The sequence below is a fragment of the Salvia splendens genome, chromosome 1 (genome assembly GCF_004379255.2).
Source record: "Salvia splendens isolate huo1 chromosome 1, SspV2, whole genome shotgun sequence".
Classification (NCBI taxonomy): domain Eukaryota; kingdom Viridiplantae; phylum Streptophyta; class Magnoliopsida; order Lamiales; family Lamiaceae; genus Salvia; species Salvia splendens.
This window is the reverse complement of record NC_056032.1, coordinates 9,731,094-9,750,663: the sequence shown is the minus strand read 5'-3', so window position 1 is coordinate 9,750,663 and position 19,570 is coordinate 9,731,094. Positions and strand designations below refer to the sequence as shown.

Here is a 19,570-nt window from a genome sequence, read left to right as displayed (position 1 = left end):
TTCGGCACAACCAAAGAGTTCGGCCCCAGCCTACAGCTCAGTAAAAGCCAACCAATCAAACTCTGCTCTCAGGTCGGCATCAAGCTCTACTCTCAGATCGGCAAAAGCTGCTCGGCAATAATTCAGCAGTTCGGTCTCAGTATTCGACCGAACTAGGAGATAGTGGACTCATGCAGGATTTCCATCTCCACTACACCCACGATCTATTTAGTGGTGTCAAGCAGTCTTTAACTCATGCAGGATAGTGGACCCATGCAAGATCGCCACGATCTCCACGACATCCACTGCCTAGTAAATGGTGCTGCATGCCACAATCTTGGTTCAATGTATAAATAGAACCTAGATCAGATAGATAAAAAAAAGTTCTGTTAAGCTCTCTAGAGATAAAAGATCAAATAGCAAGTCTGTATTGTAAGCTGTAAAAAACAGATCAAGCAATACAACTCTGCCCTCTTTTCTTCCCGTGGACGTAGATTTACCTCAGTAAATCGAACCACGTAAATTCTCTGTGTCGTGATCTGCATTTTCCTGCATTCATCACCATCAAAAATTTGCGGACTCATCACTGGCGCCGTCTGTGGGAAACAGAGAACCAAATTTGTGATAAAGCGAATTTTTGACCCTTTTTTCCACCCCAAAAAAATGCATACCAGATCACATACTACCCGTAATACCGTTCGTGACAACCGTGAGGAAGCTAGTCCAGCTCGCAGGTCTGAAAAACGGCCTCGGGAGACATCTACCTCCGGTTCTCACGAAGAAGGAACAAGCCACTCCAGGAGAGATCGCACCGAGTCTTCCCAACAGCCCGATTTAAATGAAGCTGTCAAGCTGTTCTTGGCTGAGAAGCAGGATGAGTTCTTAACCTTCCTGCAGAAGAGCCAACAGCCGGAGAAGACAACGGCGGATTCTCCCTCCTCATCCAGACATGAAAGTCACTACCGCAGTAGTGACGTGTCTTCCAGGAGAAAGAATCCTCTACCCCGACATGTTCCTGTTCCTCCTCGGTACCGGAACCACAGGAGAACTCCATCTCCTCCGTACCGAAGAAATATCGGGTTCGCCATGTACGGAGCATTAAAGACTCCGTTCTCGGACGATATCACCCGAACTCCTTTGCCGCGGAACTACCGGACACCGTCAATGACTTATGACGGGCTAGTGGATCCTCATGACTTCCTGGGACGCTATCAGTATAACATGGCGAACCAGGGTCTCAATGAGGTCCATATGTGCAAGCTGTTCCCCGAGCTGCTTATCGGGAACGCCAGAAGGTGGTTCGACAGCCTTCCTCAAGGCAGCATTAGATCCTACCGAGATCTAATGGATGCTTTCCACAGGAGGTTCTTTCAGAAAGCGGAAGCCCGAAGTACTTCGGCTCAGCTGCTTTCTATACGTCAAGGTTGCGACGAAAAGATCAGCGACTTCATGACGAGATTCCACAAGGAATGCCTACAAGTAGATGATCTCAACGATCTACTTGTCATTTCGGCATTCCAAAATGGAATCCTGCCCGGAGCTCTCTACAGAAAGCTCGTGGAATGCAGTCCGCAAACAGCTCAAGAGATGTGGGACATTGCGGACCAGTTCTCCCGTGCCGATGAGGCAGACCGTCGCAAACGGTCTTTAGACAGCTCATCCCGAGGAGACAGGAGGAAGCCCGATCATAGCGATCAGGGACATCCTCGCCGAACTCCTTTTGGCGATCAGGGACATCCTCGCCGAACTCCTTTCGAAAGGATTCAAAGGACTCCGGTGCAAGACCGATTGGGGCCACGTCTCAATCCTGAGAAGCCGCCCGCTCAGTTCGTACCATTGAACAAGTCAAGAGCGGAAATTTTCGAACTGCATTCGGATATGTTCGAAAAGCCAAGGCGGACGACGAAATCGGCCGCGCGCCGACCTCAGGATCAATATTGCTCCTTCCATCAAGACTACGGTCACGATACCGAGGAGTGCCGACATTTGGCTGCAGGTATTGATGCCCTTGTGAAAGCAGGGACGTTAAAAAAATACCAAAGCAAGCAGCCGAAAAAGAACAAAAAGCAGGGAGGTGCGAACTGCGCTCCTCAGGATCCGAAAAGGCAACAGGATCCCGAAGACGACAACGAGCCGCAATATGATGGAGTAATCCTAACTATTGACGCTCTCCCTGCCGGGAAGACTAAATCGTCTCTGAAGTCATAGAGCAGAAAAAGGCTTTTGACGAGCTCAAAAGTTATTTAGCCGAGCTTCCAATTCTCTCTGCTCCAACAGATGCCGAAGTGATTTTCTTATACTTAGCGGCATCCGATCAAACCATTAGCGCGGTGCTTGTACGAGAAGAAGGCCTAAAGCAGTTTCCCATCTACTTTACAAGCCGAGCATTAAGAGGTCCAGAAACAAGGTATCAACCTCTGGAAAAAATTGCTCTGGCGTTAGTAAATGCAGCAAGGAGACTGCGGCCATACTTCTATGCTCACAAGGTATGCGTCTTAACCGATCTGCCTCTTCGGCAAGTTTTGACCAAGCCAGAAGCATCAGGCAGAATCGCCAAATGGGCCATAGAGCTGGGAGAACACTCAATCGAGTACCTACCTCGAAAAGCCATCAAGGGACAAGCCTTGGCAGATTTTCTTGCAGAGGCCAAGTTCGATCAAGCAATCCCTGTCATTGCCGAACAGAAAAATTCTGCCAATGCCGAACTAGCACAGCCCTTGGAATCCGAAGTAGAGCCGCCAGCGGATTCGTAGATGGAGCTTCAAACAAGATGGGAAGTGGAGCTGGTATTTTACTTGTCGCTCCCGACGGACACGAGGTAACCTACTCACTTCGGTTCCTATTCCCCACTACTAATAATGAAGCCGAGTACGAAGCCCTCCTGGCCGGACTCCAGTTAGCGCAAAGTCTGCTCGTCAAATCTCTCAAAGTCCATTGTGATTCACAAGTCATAGTAAATCACATGTTGGGTACAAGTGAAGCTCGTGACGAGAGAATGAAGAAGTATTTGGACAAAGCGCAAAGCATCAGCCGAAGTTTCTCCTATTTTCGGATAATCCGCATTCCCAGAGCGGAAAATAGCCGAGCAGATACCTTAAGTAAGTTGGCCTCAGATCCGAGCTCAAAGGCGGAAGAATTAATGCATCGAAGCATTGATGAAGCCGAGGTACATTCAGTATCCAGCTCGCCGAACTGGATGACGCCGATCTTGCAGTATCTGGATCAAGGACAATTGCCCGAGGATAAGAGAGAAGCTCGGAAGATCACGTGCCGAGCACTTCGGTACGAACTTCATGAAGGAGTCCTCTTTAGAAAGTCTTACCTCCAGCCGTTATTGCGGTGCGTAGGGCCAGAAGAGACGGACTACATCCTCAGAGAAGTTCATGAAGGATCGTGCGGTAGCCACATCGAAGCCAGAGCTTTAGCTAAAAAAGTTCTGAGATGGGGATATTATTGGCCAACCATGGTACAAGAGGCAGTGCAGCTCGTCAAGAAGTGTACGAAGTGCCAAATTCATGCAAATGTCCCAAGGATGCCGCAGACCGATCTATACACTATGCAAAGGCAAAATTCTATTTTTGTGAATGCATGTTAACTTAATTCCAATTTAATGAAGAGCAATAGATGAATTCCCGCACAGTGAGTGACGCATAACATTTGTGCGTCGTTATTAATGAAACGCACAAATGTTATGCGTCTTTACTGAAAGACGCACAAATAATATGCGTCTATAAAAAACGACGCATATAGATTATGCGTCGATAAACGACGCATAACTGTTATGCGTCGTTGCTAAAAGACGCACAATATATGTGCGTCTTTCAGTAAAGACGTATATTATTTGTGCGTCGTTAAATCGGGATTAAGAGGGCAGAATGCTCGTAATTGACAGACGACGCAGCGTGCAGCGAAGGAGGGGCGATTTCAGCGACGATTTCCGGCGATTTGAGGCGTTTTCCGACAGATTTCAACCAAATACCAAACATATTTCGGTAATTATTCATCCATTTGGCTACATAAATCAATAATTGCTGAAGTTATGGAGGTTTTCCCTAATTTAGTAAAGTTAGGGTTTATATGAAATTGCTCAATTTACGGACGATTTCTGTTAGTGTGTTGTTTATTTGTGTTGTTTTGTTGCGTATTTGTGTGTTTCACATGAATTTAGGGTCAATTGTAGAAGTAAGTGGTTCAATTGAAATTATATACACAAAGTGCAGAAAATAGATATATTCTTGTGCAAAAATGTGAAAATTTTAGTTATCTTATGCTATTATATGTTGGGTGAATGTTTTGAAGTAGATGGCATCTGCAAGTTCTGAACAACAGTTATGTTATGGACCTGAGGATCCATCCGTACTGTTTCATCAAAACGAACATATTTCAGCCTCATTGTTGGCGAATGGCACAACAAATGTGTTGAGAGTTCGTAGGACGGAGAGTAAGGTTTGGGCACTGCCAATACATGAAGATGTGATGCATTGGCTTGATGTTTGGGGGTTCAGAGGTGTGATTGAATGTGGAAGGCCAAGAAGGATGGACAATGACCTAATAACTGCATTGATCGAGCGATGGAGGCCTGAGACCCACTGTTTCCACCTTCCAGTTGGTGAGGTAACCGTAACCTTACAGGATGTGCAAAACCTGTGGGGTTTGAGAGCAGCCGGTCGTGTTTTCACTGGCTGTGACTACCCTATTGGATATGAAGATTGGCCCAGCAAGTGTAGAGATGTGTTGGGATGGATACCTGACGCAGAAACAGAAACGAAGCACGATGGGTTGTTGATGACGTCTCTGATCAACCAAGCGACTATGCCGTTGGGTGATGGGCTGCATGAGTATGCATACGTCCAAAGAGCACGTATACATGCTCTAATCTTGTTAGGGGGGCTTATTTTACCGGACACTACCGGGTGCAAGGTCCCCTTTATGTGGATAAATGCCTTTGACGATCCGGAAGACGTGGCTAATATCAGTTGGGGTAGTGCTGCTTTAGCATACCTGTATCATTATTTGTGCGAAGCTTCTGTAGGCAGACAGAGAAGAGATGTGGGTGGCCCTATGGTTCTCTTGCAGCTGTGGGCGTGGGAAAGAATGCCTACATTGAGGCCAGCCTTCTTGATATCGCCTACGCACACGCCGTATACCCCGTGTGGAGCCAAGTAATATTTTTTTTAAGTAACGTACTTAATTATGTATTTTTTTGGGTAACTTTTGATATTAATATTCCGTGTAGGTGGCACGGAGTTACTGAAATTGGAAATGCGCCCCAACATTCAGTAGCTCATTATCGTGATCAGTTATCATTGATTCGTCCGGGCCAGGTGAAATTTATTTTTCTTAGCTTAGCTAATGAATTAATCTAGTATGAAATTAATTGTGTGAATGATATTATGTTTTTGTAGTTTCTGTGGACACCATATACAGATTGTATCCTGCCCGATTACTGCATTGATTCGACCACATCCTACTTGTGCGACACATATTTGGTGTGCTGGTCATTTGTCGAGGCACACGAGGCTGGACGCGTTTGCCGACAAATCAACCGCTACCAGCGTATTCCTCAGTATTGTGATAGGATGCTACATAATGCCGGACATCTGTCTAAAAGTCACCGCCGTGGGAGGAAGGGCGCCGATTGGGCTAAGGTACATAAATTCTACATTGAAGAATGGGATTTGAGACACCACAGGTTCCAAGCAAATTTTGATCATGCCACGATGACCATGGATGGTAGCATTCATCCGGGCTATATGGCGTGGTTCAATAGGATCACAGTGTCGTACCTAGTTCAACCTGCGACACAGTCAACGGTTGGGATGAACGAGTCAGCATCTTCTATGATGAAATTGGTATGTTATGTTTTTTTATATTATAATGTATTTAGTTTGAAGTTTGTATAGATTGATTGTAATGATTTTGTATTTGTGCTATCTAGGTCGAGACCATTCAGGGGATATGGCATTTGACCTCTGAACACGACACAGACCCTCGATTACGGCAGATTCGTGCAATGGCTGCTGAGGCGCTTCGTACGACGGACCATACTGATGTGATGGAGTATCCAACATCGCAACGGCGAAATGTGGTCATGCCGCCACGCCCACCAACTTCTCTTCGTCATGGACTGCCGGGTGTCCGGACGGGAGGACACGGGATTACACGACAGCATAGGTTGTCGCAGCAGCAACCGCCGCAACCTGATTATGCGGTACCAGAGCCCTTGAGTCCGGAGCACGATCCCCCAGGATGGTCTCAGTTGAGTGGTGCAAGCCACGAGCCCTCGCAATGGGGAGCACGGGCATCATGTGATTCGTTCTTTGGCGGTGGGTCTGATTGGGGTGCAACTCAACCAGGGCGTGATTCATACTTTCAAAATTATCAATTTGTTGATCCTGTGGGGGAAGAAGAGGGCGGGGAAGAAGAAGAAGAAGAAGAAGAGGGCGGGGAAGAAGAAGAAGTCGGCGGGGAAGAAGAAGACGAAGTAATATTCCGACGAACGTCCGAGGGATCCTCACGACCAGCTATGAAGAGTTCATCAAGTGCGATTGGGAGGGCTATGCACAATGTATTAAGGGGATTGTCAACAAGGAAGAACAAAGGGAAAGCTCCGACAAAGTTCACGCCTTCAACTAGATAGATTTCGAATGTGATTCGTTCTTTCGGAATGTATGAAAGTAATTTGTTTTGAACAATTTTTGATGTGATGAAACAGGTTGTCATCTCACATATTTTCTATCCTGCAATTTTTGAACAATTTCGGTAATTCGTTCTTTGTGTCTATTGAAACCGGTTGTTATGAACATTTTAGATATGGTGGAATGAACAAGTATTATGATTTTTGACGCATAACAGGTATGAACAATTTTCTGGAATCTACAGTGTGTTTCTTCATTCAATCGGTGACGCATAACAGTTATGCGTCGTTTCTGGGTGACGCATAATTGTTATGCGTCGTTTGTTAGTGACGCATAATAATTATGCGTCGTTTGTTAGTGACGCATAACAGTTATGCGTCACCGAGTGAATGAAGAAACACACTGTAGATTCCAGAAACTTCGCCCGAGCGGGCGATTTTGCGTTTATAAAACGCCCGGGCGGGCGATTTTGAGCAATCGAATGACGATTTTGAAGTCGGATTGTGATTTTTGAGTCCAGAAACTTAGTGACGCATAACGATTATGCGTCACCGGGCGATTTTCGTAGCACACTGAGTCCACAAACTTGTGATTTTTAACATTTTTGAAAAATTGTCGACTAACATCTCACATATGTTGACACATACACATAGTACCTATTACATCAGCCTCAAACACAGATACATAAACATAGTAGTTTATACATAAACATAACATACCACGACTTTACTGAACGGCACCGGCCGAGCAATTTCTTCGGTCATGCCCCTCTATCCCGCAATTTCTGCAGCGGCGGGGAGCTCTCGGTTCATCCTCCTCCTGGACATCCATTTGATTAAGTATCCTCCTTCTTCTAACTCGGCCACGCGTTCTAGGAATCAACTGCTGAGGGGTGATGCACAATTTCCATGAAGGTGCAACCCAATACTCTTCATGTCTTGGTGCATCAAATGAAACTTCACTATAGTACTGTGATCTCCATGTACCTAGGTAGTACTTCTCATCTATCAGGTCAATCATAACATGACCTCTGTCTCTAGCAACCGCACAAGCATGCGAACAAGGGATTCTCCACATCTGCCACTTACCACAACTGCAACTCGATTCCAAATACCTGACTATTTGAACATTGTTGCCCTTTGACACTCCTTGTACGATTCTTCCTCGAGTTCGGACATGGTACTTCCCTAGATCTCGGTCAATGACAGTGATGTAATGTTTTCGCCCCTTTGAGTCATTCTTAGCAAGTCTGTCCCTCGCCCATGGGGTTAATTCACCTTCGGTGTGTTCTATTGTTGTCTTCTTCTCCGCCCACCATTTTACCGTCCTCCAAAATGTCAAATCAACCAACGCTCTAATCGGCAACTCTCTCACACCCCTCAAGACGTTATTGTAGCACTCCGACATGTTTGTGGTGGCCACCCCCCACCTAAGTCCACCATCGTAGCACAGTGACCAACATTCTTTTGTAATCCTATTCAGCATTCGAACCGCACCACTGTTGACATCATATAGTGCTCGACGTCTTCTGGCAAATTTACGTTCCTGAGAACTGACCCCCAACTTCCATATAATGGCCTTCACATTGGGGCCCTTGTGCTTCTTCAACACATTTGCCCTCACATGAAGCAAACAAAATTTGTGGTGTATCTGCGGGGCCCTAGTCATGATTTCAGAATCCATTGCATTCAAGAGTCCTTTATGCCTATCTGATATAATGCACACCTCCCTCTCGTATTTCACTACATGAGTTCTGACATGATCCAAAAACCACGACCAACTGTCATTGGTTTCTTCATCCACCACAGCATATGCAATAGGCAAGCATGTCTTGTTAGCATCAAAACCACAAGCAACAAGCAACTTACCTTTAAATCTTCCTCGAAGGTGAGTCCCGTCCACTGTTAACACCGGTGCGGCCTTCTGGAACGCATGTATTGCAGGCCCAAATGCCCAGAAAACATAGTTGAACACCATTGTACGCCTCTGACTCAACAGATCGTTATGCTTCCACTCAACAATTGTGCCCATATTCTGTGACTGGAGTTCAAACATGTAGCTTGGCAACTGCCTAAACGACTCCTCCCATCCACCGTATACAAACTCTATAGCCTTTCTCTTTGCATACCACGCCTTCTTATAACTGATTAACACACCAAATCTGTCTTGAATATCAGCTATTATTGAGAAGACCTTGAAATCGGCACATTGTCGCACATGATGTCGAATCAACAGAGCTATCATTGGGGCTGAAAAGTTAGCATGATCTCTATTAGCACGATGGCCTATACAGGTATGTCGATTCTTCCACTTCCTAACTTCCCACATATCGTCATGCGACCTTTGTGTAACTGAAACCTCCCACTTACATTCCCTCGCCTTTTCAGCATCGGTGGTGCTGATGATGCCTGCCCCTGTGACTGTCGTTCCTGCTGGAAATTTGCATACAGCATGCCACCTTCTTAATTTGCTCTCGACAACCTTAAACTGTTTTTCATTCCATAAACTCCACATAGTTATAGCAGTTTTCACGTGTAGCTTGGAATCAAATTTTGTTCCCAACACAATCCGATGCGGCTCATTCTCATTCCAATACAAAAGGCTGTGTTCATTACCTCCCACATCATCCGATACTCCAGAAGGACGACTTGGTAATTCACGAAAGAATCTAAACCCATTAGGATTGTATTCCGGAAGTGGTTGTTCACCTTGCATAACAGGTTTACATGGTACTATCTCATCATCAGAACTAGCACCGACATCATCAGCACCATCACCATCACTGAGATCGGGGTCTGGCTCTGTCTCGGATAGTGGCCTTGGCTCATCAAGATCATCTGCATCATCTACCTCATCATTCAATCCAACACCAACATCAGCAACATCTACAACATCTACAACATCTACAACATCTCTCTGCTCATTCATTTGGTCCACCCTCGCAGATGATCCAATACCACACTCAAAACTCATTTGTTCAAACCTCGCAGATGCTCCAATACCATAATCAACAACTGGTGGGATTTCTTCACTCCTCACAGGTGAATACTCAACAAATAATTCAATACACCCACTTGAATTTTGAGCATTGTTGAACATAAACATTACACTATCATCATTGCGAATCACAGAACATGTATAACTCATACCGGAACCATAGACTATACATTGTCTCCATAATAATTCAATTGTGTGTTGGTTCATATCTATTCCCATCGCATCACAAATCATTGCTACCAACTCATAATAGGAAACACATGAATTTAATATAATGGAGCTCCTCGCACGAGGTGGGTCATAACCAATACCCATATGTGGTAGTTGAACTACTCTACCACCCCAATACAAACTCACAAATACTTGCATGATTTCTGCATAAAAAACATATAAACCAACGACAATTATGGACATTTTCCTACAAGCCCTAATTTGTATAAATTGGGTAAAACTAACAAATGAAAGCACAATAAACATGAATAATGATGAATGTAGCTAAATTGATGAACAAATTACCGGATCTTATGGAGAAATCGCCGGAAATTGCCAGAAAACGCCGGAAATCGCCGAGATAGAGGAATTGAAAGTGTATGAAGGTGCGTTCTGTGATCTGCGTGTGACTGGAGGCAGATAAAAGCCGCCTTAACGACGCATAACCAATGTGCGTCGTTCATGAGCGACGCACAACCCTTATGCGTCGTTAAGCGACGCATAATCCTTATGCGTCATTACTTAACGACGCATAATGGTTATGCGTTTCATTAAGAACGACGCACAATCATTATGCGTCACTCCCTCAATTAGAATGAATCTATTCTCCTTCATTAAATTGGAATTCCATTACTCTCTTAGCACAAAAGAAGAAAGACCTCCTATGCAAAGCCCTTGGCCTTTCATGCAATGGGGCATAGACATAGTGGGACCACTTCCTCAAGCTCCTCGGCAAATGAAATTCCTTATCGTTGCCGTGGACTACTTCACGAAGTGGGTGGAGGCTGAACCATTAGCTACGATAACGAGCTCAAAGGCATTGGACTTCGTCTGGAAGAACATAGTGTGCCGATTTGGCATACCCCACATCCTCATCTCGGATAACGAGACTCAGTTCACCGACAAGACGTTCAAGAATTGGTGCCAAGAGCTGAATATTCAACAGCGGTTCACTTCAGTCTCTCATTCACAAGCAAACGGACAAACGGAGGTAACAAATCGTATCCTGGTGAAAGGGTTAAAAGCTCGGTTAGAACAAGCCAAAGGACAATGGGTAGAAAATCTCCCTCAAGTCCTATGGTCCTACCGAACTACACCCACAACCTCCAACGGTGAAACTCCGTACAGTCTTGTGTACGGCACTGAAGCCGTGATTCCGGTAGAGATCGGCATACCCAGTCCCCGAACTCTAAACTTCTCAGCAGAAATGAATGACGACGGACTGAGAGCCGAGCTAGATCTTGCCGAAGAAAGAAGAGAATTGGCATGCATAAAAGCAGCCAAGTACAAGGAGCAAGTAGCCCGGTATTACAACCAAAGGGTGAAGAAGCTGCAATTTCAAGTGGGAGATCTCGTCTTGAGAAACAACGAAGTAAGCCGAGCAGAAAAGCTGGGCAAGCTCGAACCCACATGGGAAGGTCCGTATCGGGTGTCAGAAGTCCTCGGCAAAGGGTCTTACAAATTGGCTCACATATCAGGAGAACAGGTACCCCGAACATGGCACATTTCCAACCTCAAGAAGTTCCATTTGTAAGAGACAGTCCGGTCAGTCAGTCTTGAGTCCTGTTCGGTCAATGTGCTTTATTTGGTTTGCTTGGTCTTTGTTTGTCTCTGTGCGTTTTGTCTGTGTGTTTTGTCTGTCTCTGTGCGTGTCGTCTCTTACAAATGTTACTGAGGTATCTTGTTCTTCGAAGGCTGATCCCCTTCTTAGAACATATACAAGCCAACGATTGTGAGTCAAAGCTTCTAAAGAGGATACAAGACCACAATTCAGCTTAAACAAGCAGTTCGTCTAAAACGAGCTGCAACAAGCCAACGATTGTGAGTCAAAGCTTCTAAAGAGGATACAAGACCACAATTCAGCTTAAACAAGCACTTCGTCTGAAACGAACTGCAATAAGCCAACGATTGTGAAGTCCAAGCTTCTAAAGAGGATACAAGACCACAATTCGGCTTAAAAATCAAAGCACTTCGTCTGAAACGAACTGCAACAAAAGTCCGATTCACGCGATAAAACTTGCCTGAATTAGGACAAGGGAAAGTCCGATCCACGCGATAAAACTCGCCGAATTAGGACAAGGGAAAGTCCGATCCCCAAATTAGGACAACGGAAAGTCCGATCCGAGCGATAAAACTCGCCAAATTAGGACACAAACCAAGTCCGGTCAAAGAAGAGTTCACTTCATCAGACCGAAGACAAACATCAACTTACCCGTACCTTTATCCAGAATGCCGAAGTGATTCACTTCGCTTTTCGGGGGGGGTAGTGATGGAGTACGTACTAAACAAGCCCAACAGCAGTAAAGCCCATCAGCCTAAAGCCCAAGAAAGAGTATCAGTTCGGCATGACTAAAGAGTATCAGAGTTCAGTTCGGCACAACCAAAGAGTTCGGCCCCAGCCTACAGCTCAGTAAAAGCCAACCAATCAAACTCTGCTCTCAGGTCGGCATCAAGCTCTACTCTCAGATCGGCAAAAGCTGCTCGGCAATAATTCAGCAGTTCGGTCTCAGTATTCGACCGAACTAGGAGATAGTGGACTCATGCAGGATTTCCATCTCCACTACACCCACGATCTATTTAGTGGTGTCAAGCAGTCTTTAACTCATGCAGGATAGTGGACCCATGCAAGATCGCCACGATCTCCACGACATCCACTGCCTAGTAAATGGTGCTGCATGCCACAATCTTGGTTCAATGTATAAATAGAACCTAGATCAGATAGATAAAAAAAAGTTCTGTTAAGCTCTCTAGAGATAAAAGATCAAATAGCAAGTCTGTATTGTAAGCTGTAAAAAACAGATCAAGCAATACAACTCTGCCCTCTTTTCTTCCCGTGGACGTAGATTTACCTCAGTAAATCGAACCACGTAAATTCTCTGTGTCGTGATCTGCATTTTCCTGCATTCATCACCATCAAAAATTCGCGGACTCATCACAAATGTTTTTATTATTGCAAGTGAGTTGAAATTTTAGTCTCCTTGTCGTTTGTTTCCATCCCAATGCACCAATATAACGTGCCTTCATCTTGTAAATTTAACCTGTCTTTTCGGTATTCATACTTCACTGCACACTAATTTCTATATATTCCTTCCCCCTTTCTTTTAATAGTACTAATAAATTGTCCGATTCCAAATTACTCAAATTTAGTTATTTCATTCTTTAATTTCGCTCGTAATTACATTATGATTGCCTTTAATTTGATTTATATTGGTGGTTACTGGTTAGGACATGATTGAAAAGGAATGCTTAAGGTGGGCAAGCAAAGGCGTTAACATAAGATACCAAATTAGAGAGTCAAGAGGAGGCTACAAGGCTGGGGCGCTCAAGGAAGGATTGAAACACGACTATGTCAAGCAATGCGATTATGTCGTCATCTTCGACGCCGATTTCCGACCCGAACCCGATTTTCTCAGACGATCGGTCCCCTTTCTCATTCACAATCCCGATATTGCACTTGTACAAGCCCGCTGGAGATTCGGTAAGCCTCAATTGTTTTTTCTTACCTTATTAATAAACTTTTAAAAATGTTTGAGTTGGACTAAATTTAGTTAACACAATTCATAATTTCTCTACATACGAAAGTGTCGGTTGTTGTTTTCATATTTCTCTATACGTACCTAATTTTGAAGGTGGGGGTATAAGCGTAAATACGCAGGTCGTTTGCATTGACTTATTGGAGAATTTGCTGCATGGTTTGGGGGGCATTTAGGGGCCCATTAAATCTAGATTATGGACTACTCCTATTAATTTGCCATCCTCCTAATTATCTTTTTTTTTACTTTGTAGCAAAACAACCACCATATTAAGTTGGTAATTTCTTAAATCGACTAAGTTTTATTAATTAAAAAATATGTGTGATGCAAAATTTTGATAATCTTTCGTCACTCAAATAACTGAATGACGAGAACTAATCGTAAATCCCGGATTAAACGGCATGAAAGCGCTAGATATGGGGGGTAAGTTTGTCTTTTTATGGAACAGCTGACAGCCGATTATCAACACCATCAAGGGTAGAGATGTCATTTTCTATCTGTGTAGTAGTATAACCATTTAATCTCAACCTCCGACCGACGGTTATAATTATAAATTAAGGTAAAAAAGTTTTTAAGTAAAAAAACTCCAGGTGGTAATTCTAGGTTCTGACATTGTGACGTAATAGCAAGTTTCTTATCACGTGTTGCCAGAAAAGTAACAAGATGATTTTTTTGTTCTTGATTTAAATACTAAGTCCGTCAATAGCAAGTAGACCCTCACACTCCAATGATCAATTCTACTCACATTTTATTATAAATTTAATATATATATATATATATGGAACTCATAATTCATTAACTTATTCAATCCATTTTTTTACTATTTCTTAAAACTCATCCCCACACTAAATGAGGCACTTGATGTGGGACGGAGGTAGTACTTCTTTATCAAATGATATACTAACAAATAGTGTTACAGTTTGTTGATGGAATAAGTAAAGGTTTATGTATATTTGGTTACATGCAGTGAATTCAAATGAGTGCTTGCTGACAAGAATGCAAGAAATGTCATTAGATTATCATTTCTCAGTTGAGCAAGAAGTAGGTTCAGCCACTCATGCATTTTTTGGCTTCAATGGTAATAACCCACGCAAGCTTTTCTTTTTATCAAAATTATCATTTCATCAAATATTAATCTCTATGATGAAATTGAAATATGTTATAGGAACTGGTGGAATATGGAGGATTGCAGCAATCAACGAGGCCGGAGGATGGAATGACAGAACGACAGTGGAAGACATGGATCTTGCTGTCCGTGCTGGTCTCAAAGGCTGGAAATTTCTTTACCTTGGTGATCTCCAGGTCTAATTATCATGTCCTAATTTTATTAAAACTCTGTTTTGAAAATTTATGTAACACAACATGAAGAGAAAGGAAACTCATGTCTGTTGTTGTTGTAGGTATATAGCGAACTTCCGAGTACTTTTAAGGCCTTCAGGTTCCAGCAGCATAGATGGTCTTGTGGACCAGCTAATCTGTTTAGGAAAATGATGATGGGAATTGCTACAAACAAGGTTCTTTTCTTCTTAATTAGGAGTGCTTTGCTAATGCTTAATTGTAATGTGAATTTTATTTGTGAATATACTCTTGGATGGCAGAAAGTAACGTTGTACAAGAAATTCTACGTGATCTACAGCTTCTTCTTCGTGAGGAAGATCATCGCGCACTTCTTCACATTCTTCTTCTACTGTGTGGTTCTGCCTCTCTCCATTTTGGTGCCTGAAGTATACGTCCCGAAATGGGGAGCCATTTACCTTCCTTGCATCATTACTGCCCTCAACTCGGTGGGAACTCCAAGGTCGTTCCATCTGCTGTTCTATTGGGTGCTGTTTGAGAATGTGATGTCCTTCCACAGGACCAAGGCAGCATTGATCGGGCTTTTTGAGGCGAAGAGAGTGAACGAGTGGGTGGTGACAGAGAAACTCGGAGATAAGCTCAACAACAAAGGTAAGAAGAGTGGTTTGAGCAAGATATCTCTGAGGAAGCTGTTGGGAGACAGAGTACAAGTGCACGAGCTGGGATTCGCAGTGTTTCTGTTCGTGTGTGGTTGCTACGATTTCCTCTACGGGAAGAACAACTACTTCATATACCTGTTTCTTCAAGTCATCACTTTCACCATCGTTGGATTTGGCTACGTTGGCACCATCGTTCCCACTTCTTAGCTCTACTACTCACTGCTTTACAAAGAAGGGTGAAATGTACACAAGATTGCAGTCTTTGGTTTATTTGATTTGCAGGCTGCGGAAAAGGAAACTATATTCATTTAGTTATACCAAGATATATCCCACCAAGTCGATTAGATTAGATATTCCTTCTTTTTCTTTGTGTTTTTTGTTAGAATTACAGTGGTTTTATTGTCATTGCAGTTTGAAAGTTGGTTCACTCTCGAGTCATAGTATATAGTTTTTGTTTGGCCATCTCAAGTAGTGTGAATATCTGGGAATTATCTTTTTCTTTTTATATTTCCTATTACGTGGAAAACTTAATTGATTGAACAATACATAAAAAACTTATTACAGTAGTTCATAAAAATATTTCTACAATATACAAAAAATTGAATACATAAAAGTATTTTAATACTATATATGATCGTACAAAAGCGTAAAATCATCTTCTTGTACGTACATTCTTCAATCAGTTTTGTAAAAAACTTTTAAGAAGGGATCATTTTAAAGGAACTAGTGTTAACACCCGTGCTAGGCACGGGACATAAGAGTTTCAAATTATAAGTGAGAAAATGACAAAAAAACACTACCTAAACATCTAAATTTAATAGACATTTTATGAGATACTAACAAAGACACATTCAATAAAAACACATGTATAAGATGAGGGAGGATCCTATGTTGTGTTATACTATAACATAACGGGGTTGTTGTGGTTAAACGCAACCACTATCATATAAAAAGCAGTAGGATGTTAGAATTTTAAACACATAGTACTCTACGTAGTACTCTAATTTTATTTCTCTCTTATTTTTTTTACCTATTTCTTTCTTTAATTAAATATCCTGTGGGCCAATGCAACTTTTTTACATGGAATAGCCTTACTACCAATAAACTTGTAGAGCTAATTAGAAATCAAAAAAATGAAAACAAATTAGAGAAGGTATTGCTTCTTATTGAATGGTTGTAGAGTTTGATCTTTAAAAGAATTTAGAATCAGGAGTAGTATAAAGTATCTAAATTGACGAAATGGACATAGTAGTACTCCCTCCGTCCCACTTAAGATGACACATTTTCTTTTTTAGTTTGTTCCAATTAAGATGACATATTTCTTTTTTTGGAAACTTTCTCTCTCTAATTAATACACCCAACCACTTTTTTTCATTTCTATTAAAATATTCATCTCTTTCTCTCTCTATTTTAATATTTACACTCACATTTTCTCTGTCCAATTAAACATATTAACCAATAACTACTAAAATCTCGTGCCGGCCAAGGAATGTGTCATCTTAGCCGGAACGGAGGAAGTAGTTTTTTTAGTTTAAACCGAATTGCTTGGTTGATAGTATGAGATAGTAGTAGTTTTTCAAACTTTTTAAAAATAATTTTCCCATATTGCAACGATGAGAATAGTGAGCAACAATGACAAGTTTAAGATATTTTTTTATCAAACTTTAATACTCCCTTCGTCCCAAAAAATATGTTCACTTTTTATTTTCGTTCATCCCATAAAAATATAGGCATTTTCATTTATGAAAAGTTATCCCAATTTATTACCAGTATACACCAAGTTCTTTACAACTAATAATCCCATTAAAACATTACTTCAACTATTCTTCCCCTCCTCTCTTACTTACAAATTTTATCTTAATTTCCGCGGCATATCATATGCCCATATTTTTATTCAACGAAGAGAGTAATATACAAAAACATAATATTTTAAAAAGCATAAAAGATAAATTGAAATCAAAGTTATAAACAACAATATCTTATCTCACGCAAATTATTTTGTCACAATCTCATCCTATGAATATCATCACCCAAACACTATCAATTTTACTTAATTAAAATTTTAACATTTCTTGAATATATGTACTATGCAAGTTTAGAGAATTTGTTTTTCTTTCCTCCAAAATAAAATTATAATAAAATTTTATAAAATTATATAATACAGTACTATCTTAATAATAACCTATAAAAAAACAAATGTCTCAATAAAAAAATACTTAAATTGTAACAAATATTATAATAGTAAGTACCAAATGTACTATATCGTGCATGCATGTTGGGCCAAAGACTAAATATATAGGAGTAGTATATAATGAGATTTATAATAGATAAAATAAAATCAACTCAATTAGAATTATGTATACTAAATTTAACTGTATATATATATATATATATAAATATTGAAAATAAATAATAAATTTAATTTATATTGCATATGATAATTTTAATATACTGAAGGGTTATAAAAAATATTTAATAAATTAATGTTAAATTTATTTATTTCATTAAAAAGAATTTAATTTTTAAAATTATAACCTACTTAAGACATAATCGAGCAAAACACCCAAATTGAACTCTACTTGATTAAAAAGAATATCAAATTAGTATCTATTACTATGCTATTTATTAAACTTTAAAATATTAAATATATATTTAAATCTCAATAAAATCCCAAGTAGTACATTAATACCCAAAATAAAGCCCAAATATAATGAAATACATGAATTAATACACCCTCATCCTGAAGTGGCGCCCCTTCTCTCTTTCTCCTATCTCACGCTCGACGCCATTGTTGTAGCACCTCTTTTTAGCTCATCTATCAATCTCAACCTTCAGTAACATTTTCCCTTAATTTCGGAAAAGGGCCACTAAAAAATTCGATCTTGAATTAAAATGGAGCTCGAATCCCCCTCCGACAATGTCCTCCTCAAGGCCCACCGCGCCGCCGGCTGCTCACCTCCATCGCCGCCGCATTCCTCTCCTTACCTCCGTCGTCCGCCGTATGGTATCAGGCCGCACCGACTCTGCTGACACCCAAAGGCTGAGAGCTTCTTCATCTGAATCTTCAGCTGCTGCTGCTCCTCTGCTCGATTCCGAGATTGTTGTCGCTTATTTCAAAGGCTGCCGTTTCTGGCAGTTGGATCTCCACCTCTACAGCTTAAGATTTTGTATCAATGGTGCTTTTTTTATAGATAATGCTACAGAGCTTCTCTCCTAAGCCAAATTCTTTGGGAAGACCACTTTTTCTTGGAAGGCCTCTTTAGTTCTGCACAAATGATCTGCACAAATGACCAAAAGGGTAAACTAATTAGCTTTGTATTTTCCCGCCAAAAAGGGCAAAATAGTCTTTTCATTAAACTGTCACTTTAGATTAGTATAGATTTCACTGAGGTTCTCAACTGTATTTCATTGTCTTCATCTCTACTTAACTGTAGTTTTTTTATTCTCATCATAGTAGTAGTAGTACTTGTTTAAGAACTAATTTGTCTTTTGATTTTTGGTAATCTGTTGTATGTAGGCAATAATGACAAATATTATGAATCAGTCACATGACTACCCAAATTGTATTCGTTGAGCAATCCATATATATATATGAATAGAACAGCTCACCTACTAATCTGTCGGCATTTTGGATTTTTAGCAGAAATATGCTTTTGTTTTTTGATCATGTATGAGTATATGACCACAACTTTGCTCGTAATATGGGGTCTCCTGTTTGCTTTTCTATTCAATTTTGGGAAACTGATTTTTGACGTAAAGTTTTTAAGCCATACTACCCAATTTTATTTTCTATAATTTTAAATTGTATATTTTTTTATTAATGAATATTTTGGGATAGAGATACATCGATCAATTAAGAACAACAATCAAATCCTAATAATTGGGAAGATGAATTAACTTAATACCTTAATCCAGTATAAGATGTAACTCAATTACCTTAATCCAGTATAAGATGTAACTCAATTATACGTGTGTGAGTTGGCCAAATGATCCTTGGTGCGACCTTTAAATTTAAATTCATTTATCCATAAAAAAAGGTGTAACTCAATTATTTCTTTCACACAGATTATTCATAACTTTTTATAACTTTAGCAGGAAAAATTATGAATGTGAATATGGCTTTAATTTATGAAGTATACACTAAAATTTATATAAAAAAATGAAACTACTAATAGCTTTTCTGAAAGTTAATAATTTAAAAAAACAATTGATCTTGAAAAATGGAACGTTATAATTTAAATAATGATCTTGAAAAATG

At 40.9% G+C, this 19,570-nt stretch overlaps 3 protein-coding genes and 1 long non-coding RNA gene across 5 annotated transcripts; 3 read left to right on the top strand and 1 right to left on the bottom strand.

Moving 5' to 3' along the window:
* The first annotated feature begins 5,108 nt into the window (after positions 1–5,108).
* On the top strand, positions 5,109–6,725 carry LOC121741493 (SKI/DACH domain-containing protein 1-like). Its single transcript, XM_042134264.1, has 4 exons — positions 5,109–5,141; positions 5,216–5,303; positions 5,385–5,831; positions 5,918–6,725. The coding sequence occupies exons 3-4, from the start codon at positions 5,559–5,561 to the stop codon at positions 6,617–6,619; spliced, it is 975 nt and encodes a 324-aa protein (XP_041990198.1). The 5' UTR covers positions 5,109–5,141; positions 5,216–5,303; positions 5,385–5,558; the 3' UTR covers positions 6,620–6,725.
* A 618-nt stretch (positions 6,726–7,343) lies between these two features.
* Positions 7,344–8,024, bottom strand: LOC121783011. Its single transcript, XM_042181377.1, has one exon. The coding sequence runs from the start codon at positions 8,022–8,024 to the stop codon at positions 7,344–7,346; it is 681 nt and encodes a 226-aa protein (XP_042037311.1).
* A 652-nt stretch (positions 8,025–8,676) lies between these two features.
* LOC121741512 lies at positions 8,677–9,061 on the top strand. The gene is made up of 3 exons (XR_006037889.1): positions 8,677–8,711; positions 8,795–8,910; positions 9,005–9,061. It is a non-coding gene; the product is annotated as an uncharacterized LOC121741512 (long non-coding RNA).
* A 3,767-nt stretch (positions 9,062–12,828) lies between these two features.
* LOC121741479 (glucomannan 4-beta-mannosyltransferase 2-like) lies at positions 12,829–15,780 on the top strand. 2 transcript variants are annotated; one of them, XM_042134247.1, is made up of 6 exons: positions 12,829–12,873; positions 13,050–13,302; positions 14,325–14,435; positions 14,523–14,659; positions 14,758–14,871; positions 14,956–15,780. In XM_042134247.1, the coding sequence occupies exons 2-6, from the start codon at positions 13,053–13,055 to the stop codon at positions 15,517–15,519; spliced, it is 1,176 nt and encodes a 391-aa protein (XP_041990181.1). In that variant the 5' UTR covers positions 12,829–12,873; positions 13,050–13,052; the 3' UTR covers positions 15,520–15,780. The 2 variants fall into 2 exon arrangements, with proteins under 2 accessions (XP_041990181.1, XP_041990187.1); XM_042134253.1 differs by lacking the exon at positions 12,829–12,873 and adding an exon at positions 12,923–12,944.
* The last annotated feature ends 3,790 nt before the right edge of the window (positions 15,781–19,570 follow it).